This window comes from Macrotis lagotis, chromosome 1 (assembly GCF_037893015.1).
Source record: "Macrotis lagotis isolate mMagLag1 chromosome 1, bilby.v1.9.chrom.fasta, whole genome shotgun sequence".
Classification (NCBI taxonomy): domain Eukaryota; kingdom Metazoa; phylum Chordata; class Mammalia; order Peramelemorphia; family Peramelidae; genus Macrotis; species Macrotis lagotis.
The window spans coordinates 418033249-418054289 of record NC_133658.1 but is presented as its reverse complement, the minus strand read 5'-3'; the positions used below and the strand labels follow the sequence as shown (position 1 = coordinate 418054289).

General features: G+C 33.7%; 1 protein-coding gene across 6 annotated transcripts in view; it reads left to right on the top strand.

Annotated features, from left to right (window-relative positions):
- The window catches only part of ATG2B (autophagy related 2B), a 154106-nt gene extending 137715 nt beyond the window's left edge, over window positions 1–16391 (top strand). For 4 of the 6 annotated variants that reach the window (XM_074213026.1, XM_074213025.1, XM_074213028.1 and 1 more), the window contains 8 exons: window positions 719–797; window positions 1658–1862; window positions 2796–2865; window positions 5517–5599; window positions 6493–6614; window positions 6724–6878; window positions 7934–8083; window positions 10792–16388. In XM_074213026.1, coding sequence (XP_074069127.1) covers window positions 719–797; window positions 1658–1862; window positions 2796–2865; window positions 5517–5599; window positions 6493–6614; window positions 6724–6878; window positions 7934–8083; window positions 10792–11022 — 1095 coding nt within the window. In that variant the 3' untranslated portion in view covers window positions 11023–16388. Of the gene's footprint in view, window positions 1–718; window positions 798–1657; window positions 1863–2795; window positions 2866–5516; window positions 5600–6492; window positions 6615–6723; window positions 6879–7933; window positions 8084–10791 lie in introns of all 6 variants that reach the window. The other 2 variants (XM_074213030.1, XM_074213029.1) reach the window with 1 other exon arrangement.
- Window positions 16392–21041: the final 4650 nt, after the last annotated feature.

The window sequence follows — 21041 nt, the reverse complement described above, 5'->3', positions numbered from 1 at the left end:
TTTTTGTGAAAAACTTCTGAAGGGAAGTACATGTTAGAAGATAATATAATATAATGAGTTGGAAAGCATTCTGTTTAATACAAATATAAGAGTAATCCACTCTATCCCCTTTACAGTGGCTTTCTAGCCTCTACTTGATGCTTTCCCTGATTCCTCCTACTGTTATTGTCCTCCCTCTCAGAACTACCCTATAGTTATTTTTGTATTCTGTAGATGTTTTATTTATTTATTCACTCCCCCAATAGAGGATAAGGTCTTTGAGAGAACAAGAGCTATTCAATTTTTGTCTTTGTAAGCTCAGAGTCTATCATAGTGCCTGGTACAGAAAGAGTTGGTGCTTAATAAATGCTTGTTGATTATATGCATAATTTGAAAATGTGATTACATGCTTTCAATGAAAAGTTTTTTCAATATTTGAATATATTATATGTTGAATAAAATGTCAAATATCAAATGAATGTTCCTTTTTTTTTTTTGGCTGTTTTCATTTTTTGGAGAATCCCTAATATAGTTGGATGTAGAACTCTCCTACATGGGGTTAAAAATTGGAAAAAGAATTGTTACAGTAATTGAAAACTCTTATTATTTTGTCTGTGTGTGTGGTGATTCTTTCTGTTGGGACACAAATCATATCCCCAACCTTCAATTTGGAAGATGGTCATCAAGAGTTTTTATAGGATTTTAAGAATCATGATTATATGTTATTTTTAAATTTTAGGATGCCTTGTTTTTCCTGAAGGATTTTTTCACTAGTCTTTCTACAGAAGTGGAGCTTCTAATGACTCCAGATCCAGAAGGTACTTTGTATGCATCACATGACCTAAGTTTGAGTTGTGTTACTTAGTGACTTTGTGAACTTGAGCATTTCACTTCTCTCTGGACTTAAGTTTTTCATCTATAAATTAAGGTTGCTGAAGAGAGACTCTAGTCCAAAGTTTCCTTCTAGTTCTGAATGTTATAGTCTTATGATGTTTTAAATAAGTATAATTATATAGATCCTTTATATAATTAGGCTCAAATGTGATATTTATGTAAAGTGATTAATAAACTATTATGGACTCCTCAAATATAAGCTGATGGGGTGGCTAGGTGGTGCAGTGGATAAAGCACCGATCCTGGAGTCAGGAGTACCTGGATTCAAATCCGGTCTCAGACACTTGATAATTACCTAGCTGTGTGGCCTTGGGCAAGCCACTTAACCCCATTTGCCTTGCAAAAAAAACCCCAAAACTAAAAAATATAAGGTGCTATCAGACTTCTCAGAATTATATACACACACATTTAGAGAAGAGCTATAGGTTAGTTTTTAATTTATGCAAGCGTGTTCTTAAATGACACATTAAAAACACCCTTTAGGTTGGCTAGGTGGCGTAATGGATAAAGCGCCAGCCCTGGAGTTAGGAGTACCTGGGTTCAAATGCGGTCTCAGACACTTAATAATTACCTAGCTGTGTGGCCTTGGGCAAGCCACTTAACCCCATTGCCTTGGAAAAACCTAAAAAACAAAAAAAAAAACAAAACCACAAGACACCCTTTAAATGAATTGAGCAAATTCTGTCTCTAATACTGATTGTGTTTATATTTTAACTGAGCACATTAAATTTATATTAATGTATAATTGTTTAAAAGGCTAAAAAAATATGTCTCTTATTTTCAGTTAAAAAATCTCCTGGAGCCGATGTCACCTGCAGTTTGCCAAAGCATTTGAGTGCCTCAAAGGAGCCAAATCTAGTTATTTCTTTTCCTGGGCCAAAGCAATGTCATAATGGCAGTACAGAGGAAGTGGTTAATGGGGAGGAGGAGGAGGGGGAGGAGGATTTAGATGAAGCCGCATTATTTAGTGATCAACCTGTGTTTTTTAGGTAAGATTGTTTTTTCTCTGTAATTTTGGAGTTGGGGATCTTAAAGTTTATTCATCCTTTATTTTTAATATAAATTGATGATGCATCTAAATAATATCTGACTTTTCAGAATATAAATCAGAAGATTTGGTACTACCATTTAAAGATCCTAAGATGTTTTTACTTGTTCATATTCCTGTTTTCAAATCTGGCTTTAGATAGTTACTAAAAGGATGACCGTGGGCAAGTCACTTAACCATATTTGCCTCTGTTTCTTCATCTATAAAATGAGCTAGAGAGTTAAAGGACAACCATTCCAGTTTGCCAAGAAAACCCCACATGGGATTATGAAAAGTATGAAAAAATAACTGAACAGCAAATTTGTTTTCTACCATCTGTCAAATTTAGACAGCTCCATACAGTACATTGAATTGTACAGTCATTGAGATTTCTTATTCCATGCTTGAAATAATCAGTCTCTCCCCTTCCCTTTGTTGAGTATCCAGGAGCTTTGAGACAAGGATGAGAATGAATGCTAACTTAATCGTCTACGTTTTTTATGTGATTGATAATTTTTATTTTTAAAAGATATATACTGAATCTTAAGAAAATAAAATTTTCCTTCTTTGTTATAGGGCAAGTAGCTCTTTATAAAACCCTCCTTATTTGGTAGCTTAAGGAAAGGTTTTTATATTGAATGCAGCTATCTCATGTTTGACATTAGAGTTTGGTTTTAAACATGTTACCTATTTTGATACTGTTAGCTTCTCTTTAAAAGAATAGACAGAAGATATTTTCTTTATTTTTGTTAGGAAGTAAAATAATTAAAATATTTATTTTATGACTTTATTTTCATTTTTTTTCTGTAAAATTAAAATGGATTTAATTTAATCTATAGATGTTAGTAATTTTTGCACATACTTAAAATTTATTTTTTTTTCCCTTTTCTTTCAGAGAATTTAGATTCACATCAGAAGTTCCCATACGACTTGATTACCATGGGAAGCATGTATCAATGGATCAGGTTTGTTAACTTTACTGGAAACTTTACGTGGCAAAGTGTTCAATTTAATAATCTCTTTTTCTTGTTGAAACTATTATTTCATTTTTTTTTTGAGTGTTGCTATTTTTGGAATTAAAAATTTTCGGTTACAAACACCTCAAGACATGAAGAATAGGAAACAGGACTGTAGAATCAGTTGAAAAACATTTATTAACACTTTTGTACTTTGCTAAGTTCTGATGATAAAAATATGAAAACAGATGATTCTCACCTCAAGAAGCTTATAATTGGGGATAAGAGATGGGGAGATAACATACAAAAAGAAACTGAAAAAAGTGAGGGGCTGGGGTGGCTAGGTGGTGCAGTGGATAGAGCACCGGTCCTGTAGTCAGGAGCACGTGAGTTCAAATGCGGCCTCAGCACATAATAATTACACAGCTGTGTGACTTTGGGAAGTCACTTAACCCCATTGCCTTGCAAAAAAAAAAACAACCAAAAAAAAGTGAGGGGAAGGATGGGACAGGTCATGCTAGAAAAGTCAGGAAAGTCCAAAGGAAAGTCGTGCAGCCAAATAAGATTAGATTTTCTGAGCTGAGTTTCCAACTTAAATGGAGATTTGGAGTTCATCCTCCATTCAAAAGGGATAGAGGGCTAAAAGGTGGTGATGAGATACTCTGTTATGAGTTCATATTTATCTTTCCATATTTCTCTGAATTTTCATCTTCATCACTTTTTATGGTACATTTAAGATTCCATTGCTTTCATATATTGGGGGATCTCTTTTTTTTTGGATTTTGATCAAAATTAGCACAAGCAGCAGAGAATTGGTGTATATATTGTTGTATATATTGGTGTATATGTATTGTATTGTAGAGGGTACAATCATCTGCCAACAGAGTCACATGTCAGTTTTCCTCTACTTCAGTCTTGGCTTACAAGGCCTTTTCAAGTTAAAGTTAATGCCATTTTCATTCTCGTTGGAAGCATAGGACTACACAGCATTGCATGCCCACATCAAAAAAGGCATTGTACTCTATGAGCAAAGAATTGCAGTAGTACAAATGAAATGTGAAATGTATAAATATAGAGACATCTCCATCCTAAATATTCAAAAGAACTATTTGTGCCTTCAGAACTCATAATAAACTGATCAGCTGTAGTCCAACACAGTCCTTGATCCCTATCATCATGTCATTGATTCTCTACAAGTATAAAGGATGAGCATCATGACAGTACTACCAATTTCATAAGTTACTAGTTTACCCTATCTGCCCTACTTATTACTAATTGAACGACATTTGTTTCTAATTCTTTGCCACAATGGGAAAATGCTGCTATAAATATTCTTGAACCTGTAAGTCCTTTTCCACTGTACCTGACCTTCCCGGGATACAAACCTAATAGTAGTACTTCTGGATTAAAGAGTATGTATATACTAGGTATGGTAGCTGTGATACTGGGAGATAGTGAAGTTAGTAGATTGCTTGAGATTCAGAATTCTGAACTTGAGGTGCGCTAAAGTCAACCAGGTATCTCAGTTATAATAATGTTTGTCCTTCATTTTTGAAGAAGACTATGACATCAGGGAGATGATGTCATGACAAGTATGTGAATTAGATTTGAAGGAGGGGATACTGTGCTTAGTTACCAACTTCACTTTCTCCTCCAGAGTCATCTGAGTCCAGTGGTCAGATATGATTCAGGATGACTAGAGATTGCCCTGGATGTGAGACAAACAGGTTTAAGTAACTTGCTCAAGGTCACATAGCTAGTAGGTATCAGAAGCTAGATTCAAACTCCTGTCCTCCTGATTCCAAGGCCAGTGCTCTATCCACTGTGCCATCTAGCTGCCCCTAGTGAGGCCCCAGAAGTGGAAGAGGGGACTGAGCAAGAACATTAGGATGCTCAAGGAGCAATAGATGGGCCAAGGCCAAAAATGGAGCAGGTCAAAGTTTTCATGCTGATCAGTGAATGAGCTATTCTAGTTCCATCTTGGGCAAGAGAGATCTAGTTGTCTGGTTCTTCCTCAAACTCAACCCCCCCCCCCCCCAAATAAACCCAGCAAAACCCCACAAAGAGTAAGTATATGCATCTTGGTGACTTGTTATAATTCTAGATCATTTTCCAGGGTGATTGGATCAATTCATAGCTTTACCAACAATGCAGTAGATTCCGTTTTCTCACAGTCCCTCTAACAATTGTCTGTTTTCCTTTTTCATAATTTTTGACGGTCTAATAGGTGTGAGAGTTGCTTTTATTTGCATTTCTCTTTTATTACAAAATTTTCCCTTGTTGGTAGCTTCTATTTTATTTGTGCCACTTCTTTATATAGTTTGGATATTAGACCAAATACATTATGAAGATTTTTTTTTCAAATTGCTTCCTATTTCTTACTAATTTTTTTGTTGGTGCAGCAGTTTTTACTTTTATATAATCAGAATTGTTTATTCATTTGCTTTTTGTGAAACTTTAGATGTTTTATTTTTAAGATAAATTATTGCTTCATTTTAAAATGCTTAAAATTGATAATAATTTTTATGGTATATTTGAAAAATACATTTTTACCCTTTAAAATATTTAAACCTCTCATCAGAATGAAAATTCTTACTAACCTAGAGATTGATTTATGGTAAAATAATATGACACCTTATTTACTCTTTTTCATTTTAAAGGGAACATTAGCTGGAATTCTGATTGGTCTTGCTCAATTAAATTGTTCTGAACTAAAGTTGAAGAGGCTTTTCTATCGACATGGGTGAGTTGAACTGTTGTATAAAATTTATGTACAGAAATTAAAGCAGGTTAAAACTAATTTTTCTTAATAGCATAATTTTAAAATAGTTTTGGGATAAACAGGAGTAAAGAGGCAGCATAATACAGAGGAGTTTGTAATTGTGCCTCTAACATTCTCATGTTAGCTATGTGACCTTGGGAAGTTTCTTAGTTTTCTGAACTTCATATAACACTTCAGGTCTTGTGGGATTATAGATAAGTTGTGATTTACATGGTGGAAGGGTGTGTCCATATCAGCAATGAAACTCCTAATTCTTGATGTCTTGATGAAGAAAAACTAATTTATGTTGCGTGAAAGTAGAATTTCTTTGGCCAAAATTTAACCCTCAAAATGATGTAATAATAATAATAATAACAATAATAATAATAATAATAATAATAATAATAATAATAATAATATAATGTGAGATAATATTACAGCATATTAACATTTTCTTATAGTAAAATAAGTTAATATATATTTATCTACTTATTTGTTCATTCATTTATTCATTTCCTGGCGAATAGTCTAGAAGACAAATATCTTTGTGGTTAGTAACTAATTGGAAACTTACAGTTCTTAGTTGTCCTTTACTTCTGAATGTAGAGCATTAAATTCCACACATTTTGGAGTGATAGGAAGCACGGCTTTTTAAGTTAACCTTGGTAATATATTAAGTATATGTTATTCAATTGTAAGTGTGTGTGTGTGTGTGTGTGTGTGTTTGTGTGTGTGTGTGTATGAAGCTTAGGTTAGAATTTAAAGGATGAGTTTTAAAATTTTTTATTTTTAATTGTGTAGCTATAAGTAAACTTTTTTAGTGGAAAACTTATCAAATTTTTTATGTATTTAACTAACAGTTATTTGCTATATAGTTTGCTAGGTGTAGACAAGTTATTCTCATATGCAATTGCGGAATGGCTTAATGATATTAAGAAGAACCAGCTACCAGGAATTCTGGGAGGTGTTGGGCCAATACATTCATTAGTACAATTAGGTGAGTTAAATTTTGTTTTCTAAGGGTTTGGGAAGTAGATAATCATCTAGCTAGAGTGACAGGGTAGTTATTGAGATTTAGATCAATTAATGATCTCCATGTATTCTAGTGCAAGGCCTGAAGGACTTGGTCTGGTTACCAATAGAGCAGTACCGAAAGGATGGCCGCATTGTAAGAGGATTTCAAAAAGGAGCAGCTTCATTTGGTACTTCAACAGCAATGGCTGCTTTAGAACTAACAAACAGAATGGTTCAAACTATACAGGTACTTTTTTATGGCTATGAAACTATGATTTTGATAAAAAAAACATTAAAATTTTTGTTTAAATGTTATTTTATGTAAAGCTGCTATTAAACTGCATAGTTTAAGTGTGGGAAAGGTTAGGCTTAGAAATTTATAATGAATTAACAACCCTTGCTATATTAATCATCCTTGCTACTTTAATTTTAACTTGACTCCAAAGATAGATAGTGTTGCCACTTAGAAAATAAGGCTTAGGTAAATGTCAAATCTTTGCATGTTCAAATAAATTTAAAAGAAGTAAGTTAGCAGAACTGGTTATATTTCTACCCATTTAGAAAAAAAAAAGATCAGAATTAAGTTCAAGGGGTTGTCTTGGAGGAAGCAGAGTTCCGTTGGGTTTTGGAGGAGCCTGACTTGAACTTTAAAATGCATACACCAGGGTCAGCTAGGTGGCGCAGTGGATAGAGCACCGGCCCTGGAGTCAGGAGTAACTGAGTTGAAATCTGGTCTACACGTAATAATTACCTAGCTGTGTGGCCTTGGGCAAGCCACTTAACTCCATTTGCCTTGCAAAAACCTGGAGAGAGAGAGAGAATGCATACAGCACTGTGTGAGATATGACATGTTGAATATATTCTTTTTTTGACTATAATAAGCTATGCTTATTTTTGAATAGAAAAAATATCAAGCTATAAATTTTTTTTAGGGTTTTTTTTTTTTTTTGCAAGGCAAATGGGGTTAAGTGGCTTGCCCAAGGCCACACAGCTAGGCAATTATTAAGTGTCTGAGACCGGATTTAAACCCAGGTACTCCTGACTCCAGGGCCGGTGCTTTATCCACTATGCCACCCAGCCACCCTGAAGCTATGAATATTTTGAAGTGCTCTTAGGGAAGTTTTGACTTTTAGTAAAAAATGATAGGACTTAGAAATTTGAATAAATGAATTCAAATATAGTTGTTTTACTGGAATAGCAATATTGTAGAATTTATAATAAGTAGATTGAGAGTTGAATAATAAAATGTTTGTGATTGAATTTTGGGGGGAATTTTTTTTTATTTTTGGTACAATCATCTAGGCAGCAGCAGAGACTGCTTATGACATGGTATCACCCGGTACAATTTCACTTGACCCCAAAAAGATCAAAAGACTTTCTCATCATCGCTTAGCACATCAGCCAGTAGATCTGAGGGAAGGAGTGGCCAAAGCATATAGTGTTGTAAAGGAGGTAAGTGAAATTCAGCTTACAGTAAGTCCAAATTCATTTTGCATAATTTCATGTCTTTCATCAAATTCATTGTGTTTGTTAGAAACAGTTTAAGAGAGACAAGATAGCGCAATTTTGAGAGAATTGTCAATAACACCATATGTAGGATTGTCAATTCAATTGAAGGAAAGGTGCTAAAATAAGGAATGATAAAAGGACTATCTTTAGAAACAGGAAGACACATGCTAGCTTTGTGGACAGATCTCTCAGTACCTCTGATATTTCTTAAGATTTGTTAATGATGAGTTACTCTATACACTGGTCAAGGGACTTTCCATACTGGGAATTTTCCATAGTGTTTAAATCATTGATTTAGATGAACTGTATAATTCCCTTCAAAAAAGCAGAGCAAGTTGAGAGACAGAGAATAAAATGAGAATAACTATAGATAGAGAGTAATGGTGTTGGATGTTCTGCAGATGATCTTTGAGTTGTTTTCCAGATTGTTCTTTCATGTTTTCAACACTTTGCGGATATCTGATTTTGTTAAAAGTGCATATTTCATCTACCAGCACATATTATAAACCTGCCATTTCAGAGTAGTCTTCATGAATTGCTAAAGTTTAAAAAAAAGTTAATTGGTCATCTACTAATAGCCTTCTAATAATAATCTGCTCTACTATGTGGTAGACTCATTTTCAGACAAAAGACATTGTCTATAGTGTCACAATTATTAAAATATTATTTCTAACAGAATTAGTCTCTTTTGGGGTTTCCATATTGGAGTCTTTTCAAAAGCAAGTTTTATTCTGGGGTCAGGAGAATCAGGTCTTTTGTCCTTGTAGTTTTTGCTCTAAAAAAATGTGAATAAAAGTTAAAGGCTACTAGGAAAAGATTAGGGGTCACTGAGAGATATAAAAAGGCCAGTTTTTAATTTTTAATTTGTTTAAGGCATAGTTGGAACAGAAAGTTTTTAGAAATTGCTTAGAAAGAATTCAAAGAAATAAAATCATTTGAAGAACTTGGGAGATTAGAACTGAACATAAGCTAGGTTTGGGTCAGATTTTATCAATGACTTAAAAAAAGTAATAGAATTTTGAAAGGGTGCAAGCCAGTGTACATGAGAATGGATGACAAAATGAGATAATGAATGCTAAAAGTGGAATTTAGGTGAATAAGATATGGAAGCATCAAATAAGAGGAAAAATTCAGGAGATCCTAGAATCCCTGATGGTTAGATGGTTGGAAATGATAAAAGAAATTGTAACAGACTTAACTTCAATTATATACTAAAGGCTTAAAAAGGAGGAACTATAATCAAATTAACTATAGAATGATGTATATATGTTGTATGGTAATAAGTATTTCTCCCTCTTAGACCTTAATAACTGAAGATTGCAGAAACAATTGTGTTTATAGATGTTTCCTATCTTTGAGAGTGGAATTTTGAAAACAAAATTCTTGGTATTGGGGAAGAATTTGCTTATCTAAGTTTTCTCAATTTTTTCTCATTTTTGTTCATAATTCATAATTTTGGTTATTGCCATAGTTTTGACTTTGAAATATATTTAGTTCAGCCTCCTAGCCATTTTTCTCCTTGTCATAATTTTGTTTTTTATCATTGCTAAATTGGGTAGAAATGAAGTCTTCATTGCCTTTCCCTTAATTGTTGAACTCCAGCTTGGGACAAATAACACTACATAATAGATACCTTCTTCTTGGACTGTTGCATTTCTTGTTATTAGTTTTATCTCATGTTGAAGGAGAAAAGCATTTTTTGAGTCTGCTCATCTCATTCCAAAATTTCTTGTTAGCAGGTCAGAATTCTCCAGAAAATGAGTTATATTTTTTCTTGCTTAATAATTTCTTTTATATATTTTCATTTGATCCTCTCAACCAAGTACTGGTTTATTTGTAGGATTTAATATTTGATGGTCAAAATAATTTTCATGGAATTATAATGATTACAAAGAAAAGAATTTATTGTAGCAGTATTGTTTATATAAAAGTTTCTTTTTCCTGTTGATTTTATTTACTATATCTGTATTAAGTTTTTTAAATTAAAAATATTTTTATAATATGTTAAAATTATCTCTTATTCTAATTTATTTTTTTATTTATAATAATATTTTTAAATATAAATTAATTTAATCAATAATAAAGCAGTTGTTTGGAATTTTAGTATATTTCATTTTCTTATTAATGTCAAATCAAAATAACTAGACTTTTTAAAACTACTTTTCTTGGTTAGCTGCTTCTGCCAGAATAATTCCTTTTAAGATTATTAAATAATTTTTGAAGATTGCTTAAGGTTCAGGCATACTCCACTTAATCTTAATTGATGCTGAGAAAATCCAGTGTTAGATGAAATTACATTACAAGGGGGCAGCTAATTCCCATAGGGATTATATGTTATAGATAGAATATCATTCTAGCCAAGTGAACTTGGTTATAGTAATGATGCTGTTGAAATATGATAATAATCAAGACTTATATTTTTGTACAAGTATGTAATATTTTGTACAATTATATATTAAATGTTAAATTATACTTTTTTATTTTAAAGAGAAAAATAATTGATGAGTTATTTATGTTTTCCAATTCTGGCAATAATTTTGATTAAATAGACCAAAAAATATGCATTACAATTTGAATTGGACTCCATAAAATTAAGATGATGTTTAATTTTTTTGTTCTAATAAAATCTGTTTTTTCTCTCTCTACATTAGGGTATCACAGACACTGCTCAAACCATCTATGAAACTGCTGCTAGAGAGCATGAGAACCGTGGTGTTACCGGAGCAGTAGGAGAAGTCCTCCGTCAGATTCCACCAGCTGTAGTTAAACCTCTGATTGTTGCAACAGAAGCAACTTCAAATGTTTTAGGTGGAATGAGAAACCAAATTAGACCAGATGTTCGACAAGATGAATCACAGAAGTGGCGCCAAGGGGAGGACTGATAGTTCCAACATAACTCTTTATGAAGATAATGAAAGTAGAAGTACATGATATCCCATGGCAGCTTTAGATGGAACTAATTTAAATTTACTGTGTTTATCTCAGGAGCCAGAAGCTTTATTAGTTAAGCAATTTCATATCAAAACAACTTGTAGCCAAAACCTTAGAAGCATTTTAGAGCAAGTTTGATATTTGCCTTTAGAAATGACTCCTCATTATATGTGATGACAAGTTCCACATGTCTTGAGCCATATGTTTACTTTTCATAAAACATAAACCATAGTTCTCTTATGATGGCTGAAGTTTTATTAGAAGGAGCTCTTTTTGTTAACACATGTAATTCAAATGTTTTCTGAGACCCTAAAGTTTACCTGTCAGTTGTTGTTCTTTGATATGTAAACTAAAAACATCATATTCAAAGCATCCATTTTGGTTGTGAGTAGTATAAGCAAATGGAATTCTCATTACAAATATGTGGAAGATTAGCATCTGTTGAAAAGTGAATTTAATATTTATATTTTTAAGAACAATCTGAATATATTATGTAGCATATGCACATGTTATACACACACATACATACACAAAATCTTGTTTCTTTGGGATTTTTTGAGAGGGGGAAATGACCATTTTCAGACATTTTTTTTGTTGCACTTTAATTTATTCTCCAAAATTTGTGGATAAATACAAGGTCATATTATATGAGCTAGAAAATTAAAAATATTATAAAGATGAATGAATGTGATATTGGCAAAGAATGCAGATGCTTATTTAATTGTAAATTAAATGGCTCATTTTGTGCCTGACTGACTAAAAATTTTATCTTTAGTTTTGAACAGAGAGAGAGATTTTTGAACTTGATAGTATTGTATGAAGTGGGAGGAAAGGAAAGTTGTCGTTTTTTTCTTTTTTTAGATTAACCAATAGTAGTCCTTCCAAAACTCTAGCTATTTCAAAGTAAAAAATTTTGACAGGCTAACTGCATTTTTATTGTCTGTCATGTTTGAATAACATAAGTTCATTTAAAAGTTGGATTGTTTTATTGTGCCCTTATATAATTTGCATTCTATAGCATATATTCAGAGAAATGAAATTTATTTATTCTAAGATTAGTAGAAAAATGTTTTCAAGACTGACTGGTTAATATCAAGTAAATCATTACCAAGGCATAAGATAGAATTTGCAACTTAAAACAGTCTTCTTGGCTACACATGGGTTTGACAAATGCATAAAATAAATGTCTGGTCACCATTTAAATTTGTAACATGCTACTTCAAATTCTATGTTATTAGGAGTTTCGGAATATTACTTTTTAAGTCATAGCCTAGAAAACTAGGTTGATTTTCCAATTAAGAAATATCAGTGTAATCAGTCCAAATTATTTTAAGATATTAAAAAATGAATTTTGAATCTTTTTCTTTTTTTAGAAATTATAAGAGAAGGAATCTTAGAATTAGTCCATCATTTGTGCACTACTAGAGTAGTTGACACCAATTAACTGTACAAGCAAAGTACAATTTTTGCCAAGTCTGACACCAATTAAACAATGTAGTTATTATAACATTTTTGTTATTATTAGGATTTAATCTTTTCTAAGAGAAATCCAGAAATGCTGCATATTAAAAAATCCCAGAATAAGTCATCCTTTTGAAGTTGAATATTAACTATAACTATATAGCAGGTAAAGTATATTATCAATTATGACCTCAGTAAAAGGTGAAAGTGTGTATTACTGTACAACTAAGACTTAGTTTCTGTTCTTTTGTCTTTAGCCTTTCTGTGATCACACTATGCAAATGCATAGTCTAGAGAAATAAAAGTCCACATATTATTTGGTAGCTGGTAAACATCTATTAGAAATTGCCTTCATAAATTTTGCATCAACAAGTACTTCTATAAATTCTGGTTGTATAGAGCACTATTTGCACATCTAGGCCAACAGTCCATACTAATGCATCTCAGCAAAGGAGTGGAATGTTTAAGTGAAATGTACCTTTACTAAAAGTGTGTATATGTACAGTACCTGTATCTGAGTATTTGCATCATATTAAGCATCTTCAAATAAAACTCAGTGTTCTTCCAAATGCATTGATGTTTTTGGAATTTTAAGTAATGTTTTAAGGGGTGGGTAGAGTGCTTCTGGGCTTTGAGTGCTTAGGTTGATAAAAATTTTAGCACTTTGATCTTTTCACAGACAAAGTGCTTGGGTGTTGCTTTGTGAGGCATTCTCAGATCTTTTAAAAATGCTTCCAATAATTTGAATTTACTTTTTGACTTAAAATGTTCCTTGCTTAATTTAAAATAACTTTGGTTATTCTCAGAGAAATTTACATCTCTTCTCAAATCAGAAAATGTAGATAAAATGCTTTATAAATATATTTTTATTAAAACTATTTCTTATTGCACTTAAATAGTTATTTAATGGGAAAAAAAGGAGGATTGTTCTTGGATGCTGTAAATGTGATGCTAATAAATTATCCTTTTTTCACATTAAATCCTGTTATATTATTATCTCAATTATAACCATTTACTTTTGAACATATGCTTTACGAGTGAAAGTTTAAAAAAAACACCAAATATGCCTTTAACTTTGGGTTTCCAATTTTATGAAATATATTTGAAGATTTTTATGTCCCTTCAAGTTTATTTTTTAGATAATAAAATTAGTAAAATCTAGAATTTTTTCCCATTCTTAAAATATGGTCAACTTTGGATTAAAACTGATTTTAAAAAAAGCAAGAAACACATTTTTATTTAACAAAAGAAACATTAAAAATGGAAACATTTCTCACGTTTTTAAATTATAAATTTCAGTTATCTGTTTTCTAAATTTTAGTTCCTTGTAGTGTATATGGCTAATTTTTTATCATATGAGATCTGATTTTTATACAGACCCTTTATGTTTCCTTTCTACTCCTATCTTCTGTTTGACTAGTAAATGATTATTAGTGTTCTATCCAAGAATGTGGAACAGTAATAGGAAAGATATAATTTAAATTCATGAGTTAAAAAAAATTTTTTTTAAACCCATAGGAAAGATTTGATAGGCAGAAGACTTTGAGTTAATGACTAAAATGAAGGTTGAGATTGCCTTTAAATATGATTTATTACTAGATATAATTGTCTCTATAAGGTCGTAAGAGGCAGGATGTGGAGAATTGGTCTAATTGTTAAGAGACTTAAGTTATATCCTGGCACTACTACTACTTCACTGTGTGATCTTGAACAAGTCATTTCCTACTTTAATGGGTCTGAATTTTCTCAAGATCATCTCCATGGCCCCTTAAATCAGCCCCAAGACACTGACTGCATATCCATTAAAAAAGTGGCTATTAATACTAAGGGAAGTATCATTTTAAAATATATTCAACTATCTTAATACTTTGTTTATAGTGATATGTATATGCTACTTAAATTTTTTTTTTTTTAACTAGAGCCTGGTTTGAAATCAGGAGAGAATAATTCTAGGCCCTGTATCTCACATTTAACTTTGTGACCAGGAGTGAACTGTTTAGCTTTTCAACTTTGCTTTTCTTTGTCTTGAATTACTGGCGTTGTCAAAGGAACTTTTTTTGGGTTGGACTGAAAAAAGCATGATTTTCAGGTGGGAATTTTATTCTGTATTCCTCCCTCTTCTCCCATTCTTTAAATAAAAGTTCCTTAAATTAGGGGGGAATTTTATGAAGTTCTTTCAGTTCCTTGAATTTAAGGCATTGTGTAAACACAAGGAGGTATCACTGTTCTGTGTGTATAATCATGTGTATGTATAATATGTTATTTAAACATGTTATGCATCAGTGTATTAAATTTCATGTCTTTTAAATATATTATGCAAGTGTAAGTTTATACTTAAGATGCTATCAAGTAATGTATTTGTACAGTATGTGTAAATAATGGTATTAAAATTTATAAATGTCATTATTTTCCATCTCCAATTGTCTTTTAGTTTACTATAGGGTGTACAATCAGTCCTGGTTATGGAGAGAATTTTAATCCTATTTATTTTTCATTATGATCTTGGCTTAATTGAATAAGCACTTATTAATTGAATACCACATAGAAGATCATCTCCACATTCTAACAGAGGGTTATATCATGTAGCTGAAAATGACTCAACCATCCTTCTTTGGTTTTATTTATAGGCTTATAAACTTTTTTTTGCTTTTTGCTTTGGGTCAGTCATTAGCACATCAAAGGTAGAAACATTTTAACATATAATACTGAAAATGCAATTGTTTAGCTTAAAACCTTGAGTTTTAATATTTTATGTATATGTATATTGGTAGTACTTTTCTCTTTTATAAAAATAATCTTTTGCATTAGTATTACAATTTGACCAAAAAAAATTCTGAAGGTTTTTTTTTTTTTTGCAGCAAATATCTAGTTTATATTGAGTACCAGCACTCCATTTTTGAAGGGTCAGAAACTTAGAAAAAATAAGTAATGTATTTTCATCCTTAGTGCACCAGATTGATTGAGATTCCTAAAACAGTTTTTTTTAGTACTCTGCTCTTTCAAATGTATTTTTATATAAAAGAGAATAATTTCTGATAGCTGGTTACATTATTTGTGTATTACTTGTGAAAACTGCAGGTCATATAACAATACCTACCTTTTCTATGTTAAGAAACTGGGGAGTGAGGCTGTAAATTGCCTAGCATTCATAATGGAAGCTTTATACAAACATTTTGATTTGTTACAAATGCAGAGGTTGAATTATGATGAAGTATTTATTATTGTCAGATTATTCTAATAAACCGTAATTGTTTATGTGAGTATTTTTAAAATGCTGTATGATTAATGTTGTGGGAATGGAATAAATTGGTATGATTAAAGTATTTTTTATGGATTGAATTCTCTTAGAGGAAATTAATTTTTTCTTTTGTGATGAAGAGGCTCTCAGATTATAGGATCCAGAGGTATTTAGGGCTTGAAGGAATGTTAGAAGTCATCAAGTTCCATCTTCTCACTTGTGACTTGTCCAAGATCATATAAGATAGTAAGTATATGAAATAGACTTTCCCTTAGTTCATCCTAGCTCCAAACCTAGTATTCTACCAACTTTACTAATGAATAACTATACTACAGCCTTGATAAAATATTGTCTATGAACATAGGTGGGATTGTGGATTGAGAGCCAGAAAAAAGTAAATCCAAAGGACACCTTAAGCTCTAAAAGACAAAATGTTCAAGCATTAACTGTTGAGTTTTAAGGGACCTTAGGCTTAGAACATAGAGAATCCTAATAGACTTTAGCAATCATCTAGTTCAATTATTCCTCATTTTACAGAGGATAAAATAGGGTGGAAGAGTTAAACTACCTTATTATTTCATCACTCCTTTAATATTCTTGACCCTTTAGTTCTGTCTTGAAAACCTCATTGTGACAAGGAACTGATCCTGGATTTAGGAAGGCTATGTCAATGAAGTAGAAGCCCTATGAAGTCCATGCACAGGCTAATTGAACAGTTGTGTGCCTGCTAAGCAGGAAAGGCCAGCTAAACTTGGTGAGGTTTGTAACCAATGAATATGAATGAAAAGACTGGGAGACAGAGTTTCTGGATAATTAAAAGCATTTATTAGACTAGCTGAAAATAAGTTGGCCAGTGGTTCTCTTGATAACTGTGGACATCATTGAATTCATAAATACCTTTGGAAAAGGTGGTGCTCTGGGCAGGTGAGGGTGGTGTAAGCCTTCATCTACTGCTGTGAACAAGCCTTGGTCATGCGACTTGGCCACCTCCAGCAATTTGGACAAAGAAATTCATCCCCACTAAGACCACTTCAGAGACCCCTTCCCTTTGCCCTGATAGACCTCCAGATGGGGAATGGTTGATGTCTGCACTCTCCTTCGTGGTGCTCCTGTCTATAGTGTTGTGGCTCCTTTCTAGTAATTTTTTTTTAGATTTTTGGGGGGCAGCTAGGTGGTGCAGTGGATAGAGCACTGACCTTGGAGTCAGAAGTACCTGGGTTCAAATCTGGCCTCAGACACTTAATAATTACCTAGCCATGTGGCCTTGGGCAAGCCACTTAACCCCATTGCCTTGAAAAATCTAAAAAAAAAAAAAAAATTAAAAAAAAGATTTTTGGAAGGCAATGGTATTAAAGTGACATGCCCAAGGCCACATGGCTAAGTAATAAGTGTCTAAGGCTGAATTTGAACTCAGGTCCTCTTGACTCCAGGGCCGCATGCTCTCCATTACAGTCCAGTTGCCCCACTTTCTAGTAATTTTTGCCTCCTACTAATTCTCAGTGGACTTCATTTTTTATTGCTTCCCTTCTATGATATTCAGAAGGTTGTACTTATATTCATCCTCTTTCCCTGCTGCCTACACACATGCCCAAGTCTCCCTCATCCCTAAAACAATAGCCTCATGAAATCCTGCCATCTCTTCAAGCTGTCATCTCCTTTTTCTTCCTCTTTCTCAGCCAATCTCCTAAAAGTTGCTTCCAGTAATTGACTCACTTTGCCTCCTCTCACTTCTCAACCCCATTAAATCTGACTTCCAACTCTTATCACTTAATTGGAACTATTCTCTCCAAAGCTATTAATGATTTCTTAATTGCCAAGTTTGATGAATTTTTTTTTTTAACAATCTCATCTTTCATGGACTCTCTGCACCATTTGATGAGTATAAGACAACCTTTTTCTTTCTGGATATTTTCTCCTTCCTAGGCTTTTATGCCATGGTTCTCTTTGTTCTCTTAACTGATAGAGCAGCTATGTGGTGCATGGATAGAGCACTCATTGACCTAGGAGTCAGGAGGACAGGATTTCAAATCTACCTCAGACACTTACTAGCTGTGTGACCTTGGGCAAGTCACTTAACCCTGATTCCCCAGGATCCAGGACCATCTCCAGTTGTCCTGATTCATATCTGGTCACTGCACACTGATGGCTCTGGAGGAGGAAGTGAGGCTGGAAACTTAGCACAAAACCCCCTCACTCAAATCCAATCATATTTGTGATAGCATCCCTGATGTCATGGTCTTCTTCGAGAGTGAAGGACAATCATCATCATCATAACTAACTGACCTCTCCTATCCTTTGATGGATGATTCTAAACCATGGAGGGCCTTTTCATTCCTTCTTCTCTGTGATTTCATTAGTTCCTGTATTGTGATTTTAAATGAGGTTCGGATTCGTTCCTGCAAATGATACTCTCACTGACACTTGTAAAAAATGAAAGTATTTTAATTACACAACACAAGGAGTAGATTGATTACAATAACATCCAATACAGCAACTAATACATTAAAGACAATGGGTTAGTAATACTATAATCAAAGTAGAAGAAAAAGATAAAGATAACATCACCAATTCGGGGGAGCACCAACTCTGAACAGTCTGTGGCTGGGGGGACCCCAAGTTCTTGTCCAGCCTTTCTGTTAAGTCCCGGTTTGGGAAAGAAAGGAAGAAAGAGAGAGAGAGAGAGAGAGAGAGAGAGAGAGAAAAGTCCCAGGCAGAATCAATTCTCCATGGGTGAGATTCCCGCCAATGCTTGGAGCCTCAGAGTATTTATCAGTGGAGAACAGAGAAGGCTAGATGCTAATTTAGTTGGGAGGGAGTTCCTTTAACAGAAATATGGGAAAAGTCTACAAGTCTAGCAGTTTTGAAGATTTCAAGGAAATGCCATAGAGGGGCCGGAAGATTTTACTTTGAATAAGGTCAATACTGTGAGAATAGCCAGTTCTCCCCAGTACTACCTGTGTATTCCAAGGAGTGGCTGGCTCCTGGAGTCTTTGGAATGTGGCCAAATCACCTATGGAATGTCTGGGGGGGGGGGAGGTAAATTCGTGAGGAAGGCACATCCTCATACAGGCTCGAGAGAACTTATAAGAAAACTTCATTTTCTTATTCAGTTCCCTTATGTTTAATGATCATCTCTATAGAGGTAACTCCCAGATCTATATTTGCATCCCTCGTACCTCACTTGTGCTTGTCTTATATCAATTGCCTATTAGATATTTTCAACTGATTTTAAATGTGGTATGTTCAAAATGGATCTCATGATCTTTCCCCACAAACCCACCATTCTTCTGAAATTCCTTATTGCTGACAAGGACTGTTAATTCATGTGCACAAACCAGGGGTAGATACTGAAACACCCTACTCTCCATAACCACTGTTATAGAAACAAGTACATATATAGAATATTTACTTGTGGTCTCTCATGACTAGACAGGAAGGTCCTCAAAAGTCTGTATAACCAGCACCTAGTTTGATGTGCAGATTCGATTTTAATAAATCCTTTTCACTGTCTTCTGAAACATTAAAAAAAATGATCATTAGAGCATAGATTTAGAGCTATTTTCTCTTTAGCGATGAGAAACAAAGAAACTGAGAATTACTCAAGGTCACACATGAAATAAGTTTTCGAGTACTATAGAGCAATAATAACTCTACCTTTTAAATTTATTTGTTTATTCATTCTTTCAGTAATCTCTTCTGAGCAACCTGTTGTTGCTGGGAGCTCTTTCAAGATTGAGTTTGCAATCTTGGTCCATTTGGGCGATACCCCCCTTCCCTCCGCATCACTCCCCTGTGAAAAGGACTGAATTCTATGATATGGTCTGGGTGACCCCATACTAGGAGCTTTGGGCACTGAGTCCACCCTGTGTCCATATGTCAGACTTGAGTTGGAACTGAGTCCATACTTGGCTCAGGGTATCCATTTATGACTGTCAAGGATTAGCACTCTATCTGCAGATTATGGGATCCTGGTCAACCCCAGACTGAGTCCATAATCATCTTTGATTTTTATGTGTTGTCCTACCTTGAAAGTTTGAATATTGAGTTCAAGATATTTGCCCACCCCTCTTAACAGATCCTACCCTGGGCACTTGCCCATAGATCAAATTTGTGATTTTGGTCTGGAAAGAAGACCTGTTATAGAGTTTCCTTTGATTCCCAATCTTCTTAGATCATATTGGAATAGTTTTAGGGGGAATTGGACTGTATTGTTCCTTCCGTCCCTGCTGTCTTGCTGCTTCTCTGTACCTTGCCTCCTTAATTGTGACAAGACTAGAATCTCTCAATATATACCTATTATAGTTAAAATAATATTTTTTTTAGTCAGGGAGTCTATTAGGATTCCCTAGTCAACTACAACTGAAAACAACTGAAGAACAACTAATAAGATTGTAAAGCACTTTACATAAATTATCTCATTTGATTTTCACAATCCATTTTAGAGTAAAGGAAACTGAGGCTGAGGGAAGTTAATTAGCATGCTCATTGTAGGGGCAGCTAGGTGTCACAGTGGATAGAACACCGGCCCTGGAGTCAGGAGTACCTGGGCTCAAATCCAGCCCCAGACACTTAATTATTACCTAGCTGTGTGGCCTTGGGCAAGCCACTTAAACCCATTGCCTTACAAAAAAAAAAATGCTCATTGTGACATAACTAGTAAGTGAATAACCTAGATGTTGAACTCAGGACTTCTTGAATTCAGATCCAACATTCTACTTGCTTCGTGACTTAGTTGTTACACCTAAACTACAAGTGATTATGCAAAGAAAGAGCCCATTAGTATATATGGAATCATATGTCTAAAGTTATAGACATGATCTCTAGGCTACTAGAGGGGTTGAGAGTGGAAGAAAATGAACTAGGCTGCATTTTTTAAGCTTCTTGCCTACCTTAAGTTATTTTATAGAGCTTTTTAATCACCTGATTTTTTTTTTTTAGATTTTTCAAGGCAACTGGGTTAAGTGGTTTGTCCAAGGCCACACAGCTAGGTAATTATTAAATGTCTGGGGCTGGATTTGAGTCCAGGTACTCCTGACTCCAGGGCCGGTGCTCTATCCACTGCGCTACCTAGCTGCCCCACAATCACCTGAATTTTTAATCAATTTAACAAGTCTTTTTGAAAGGTAATTTAGGTAATAGTTTAAATTTCTATGCTGCACACAAATCTTTGAGGAAGGCAAGGCAGATATTATCCACCTTTTATAAACAATGAATGGAGAATCAAAAAAAATGAAGTAATTGGAATTCAAATCCATAGTTCCTTAGTCCCAG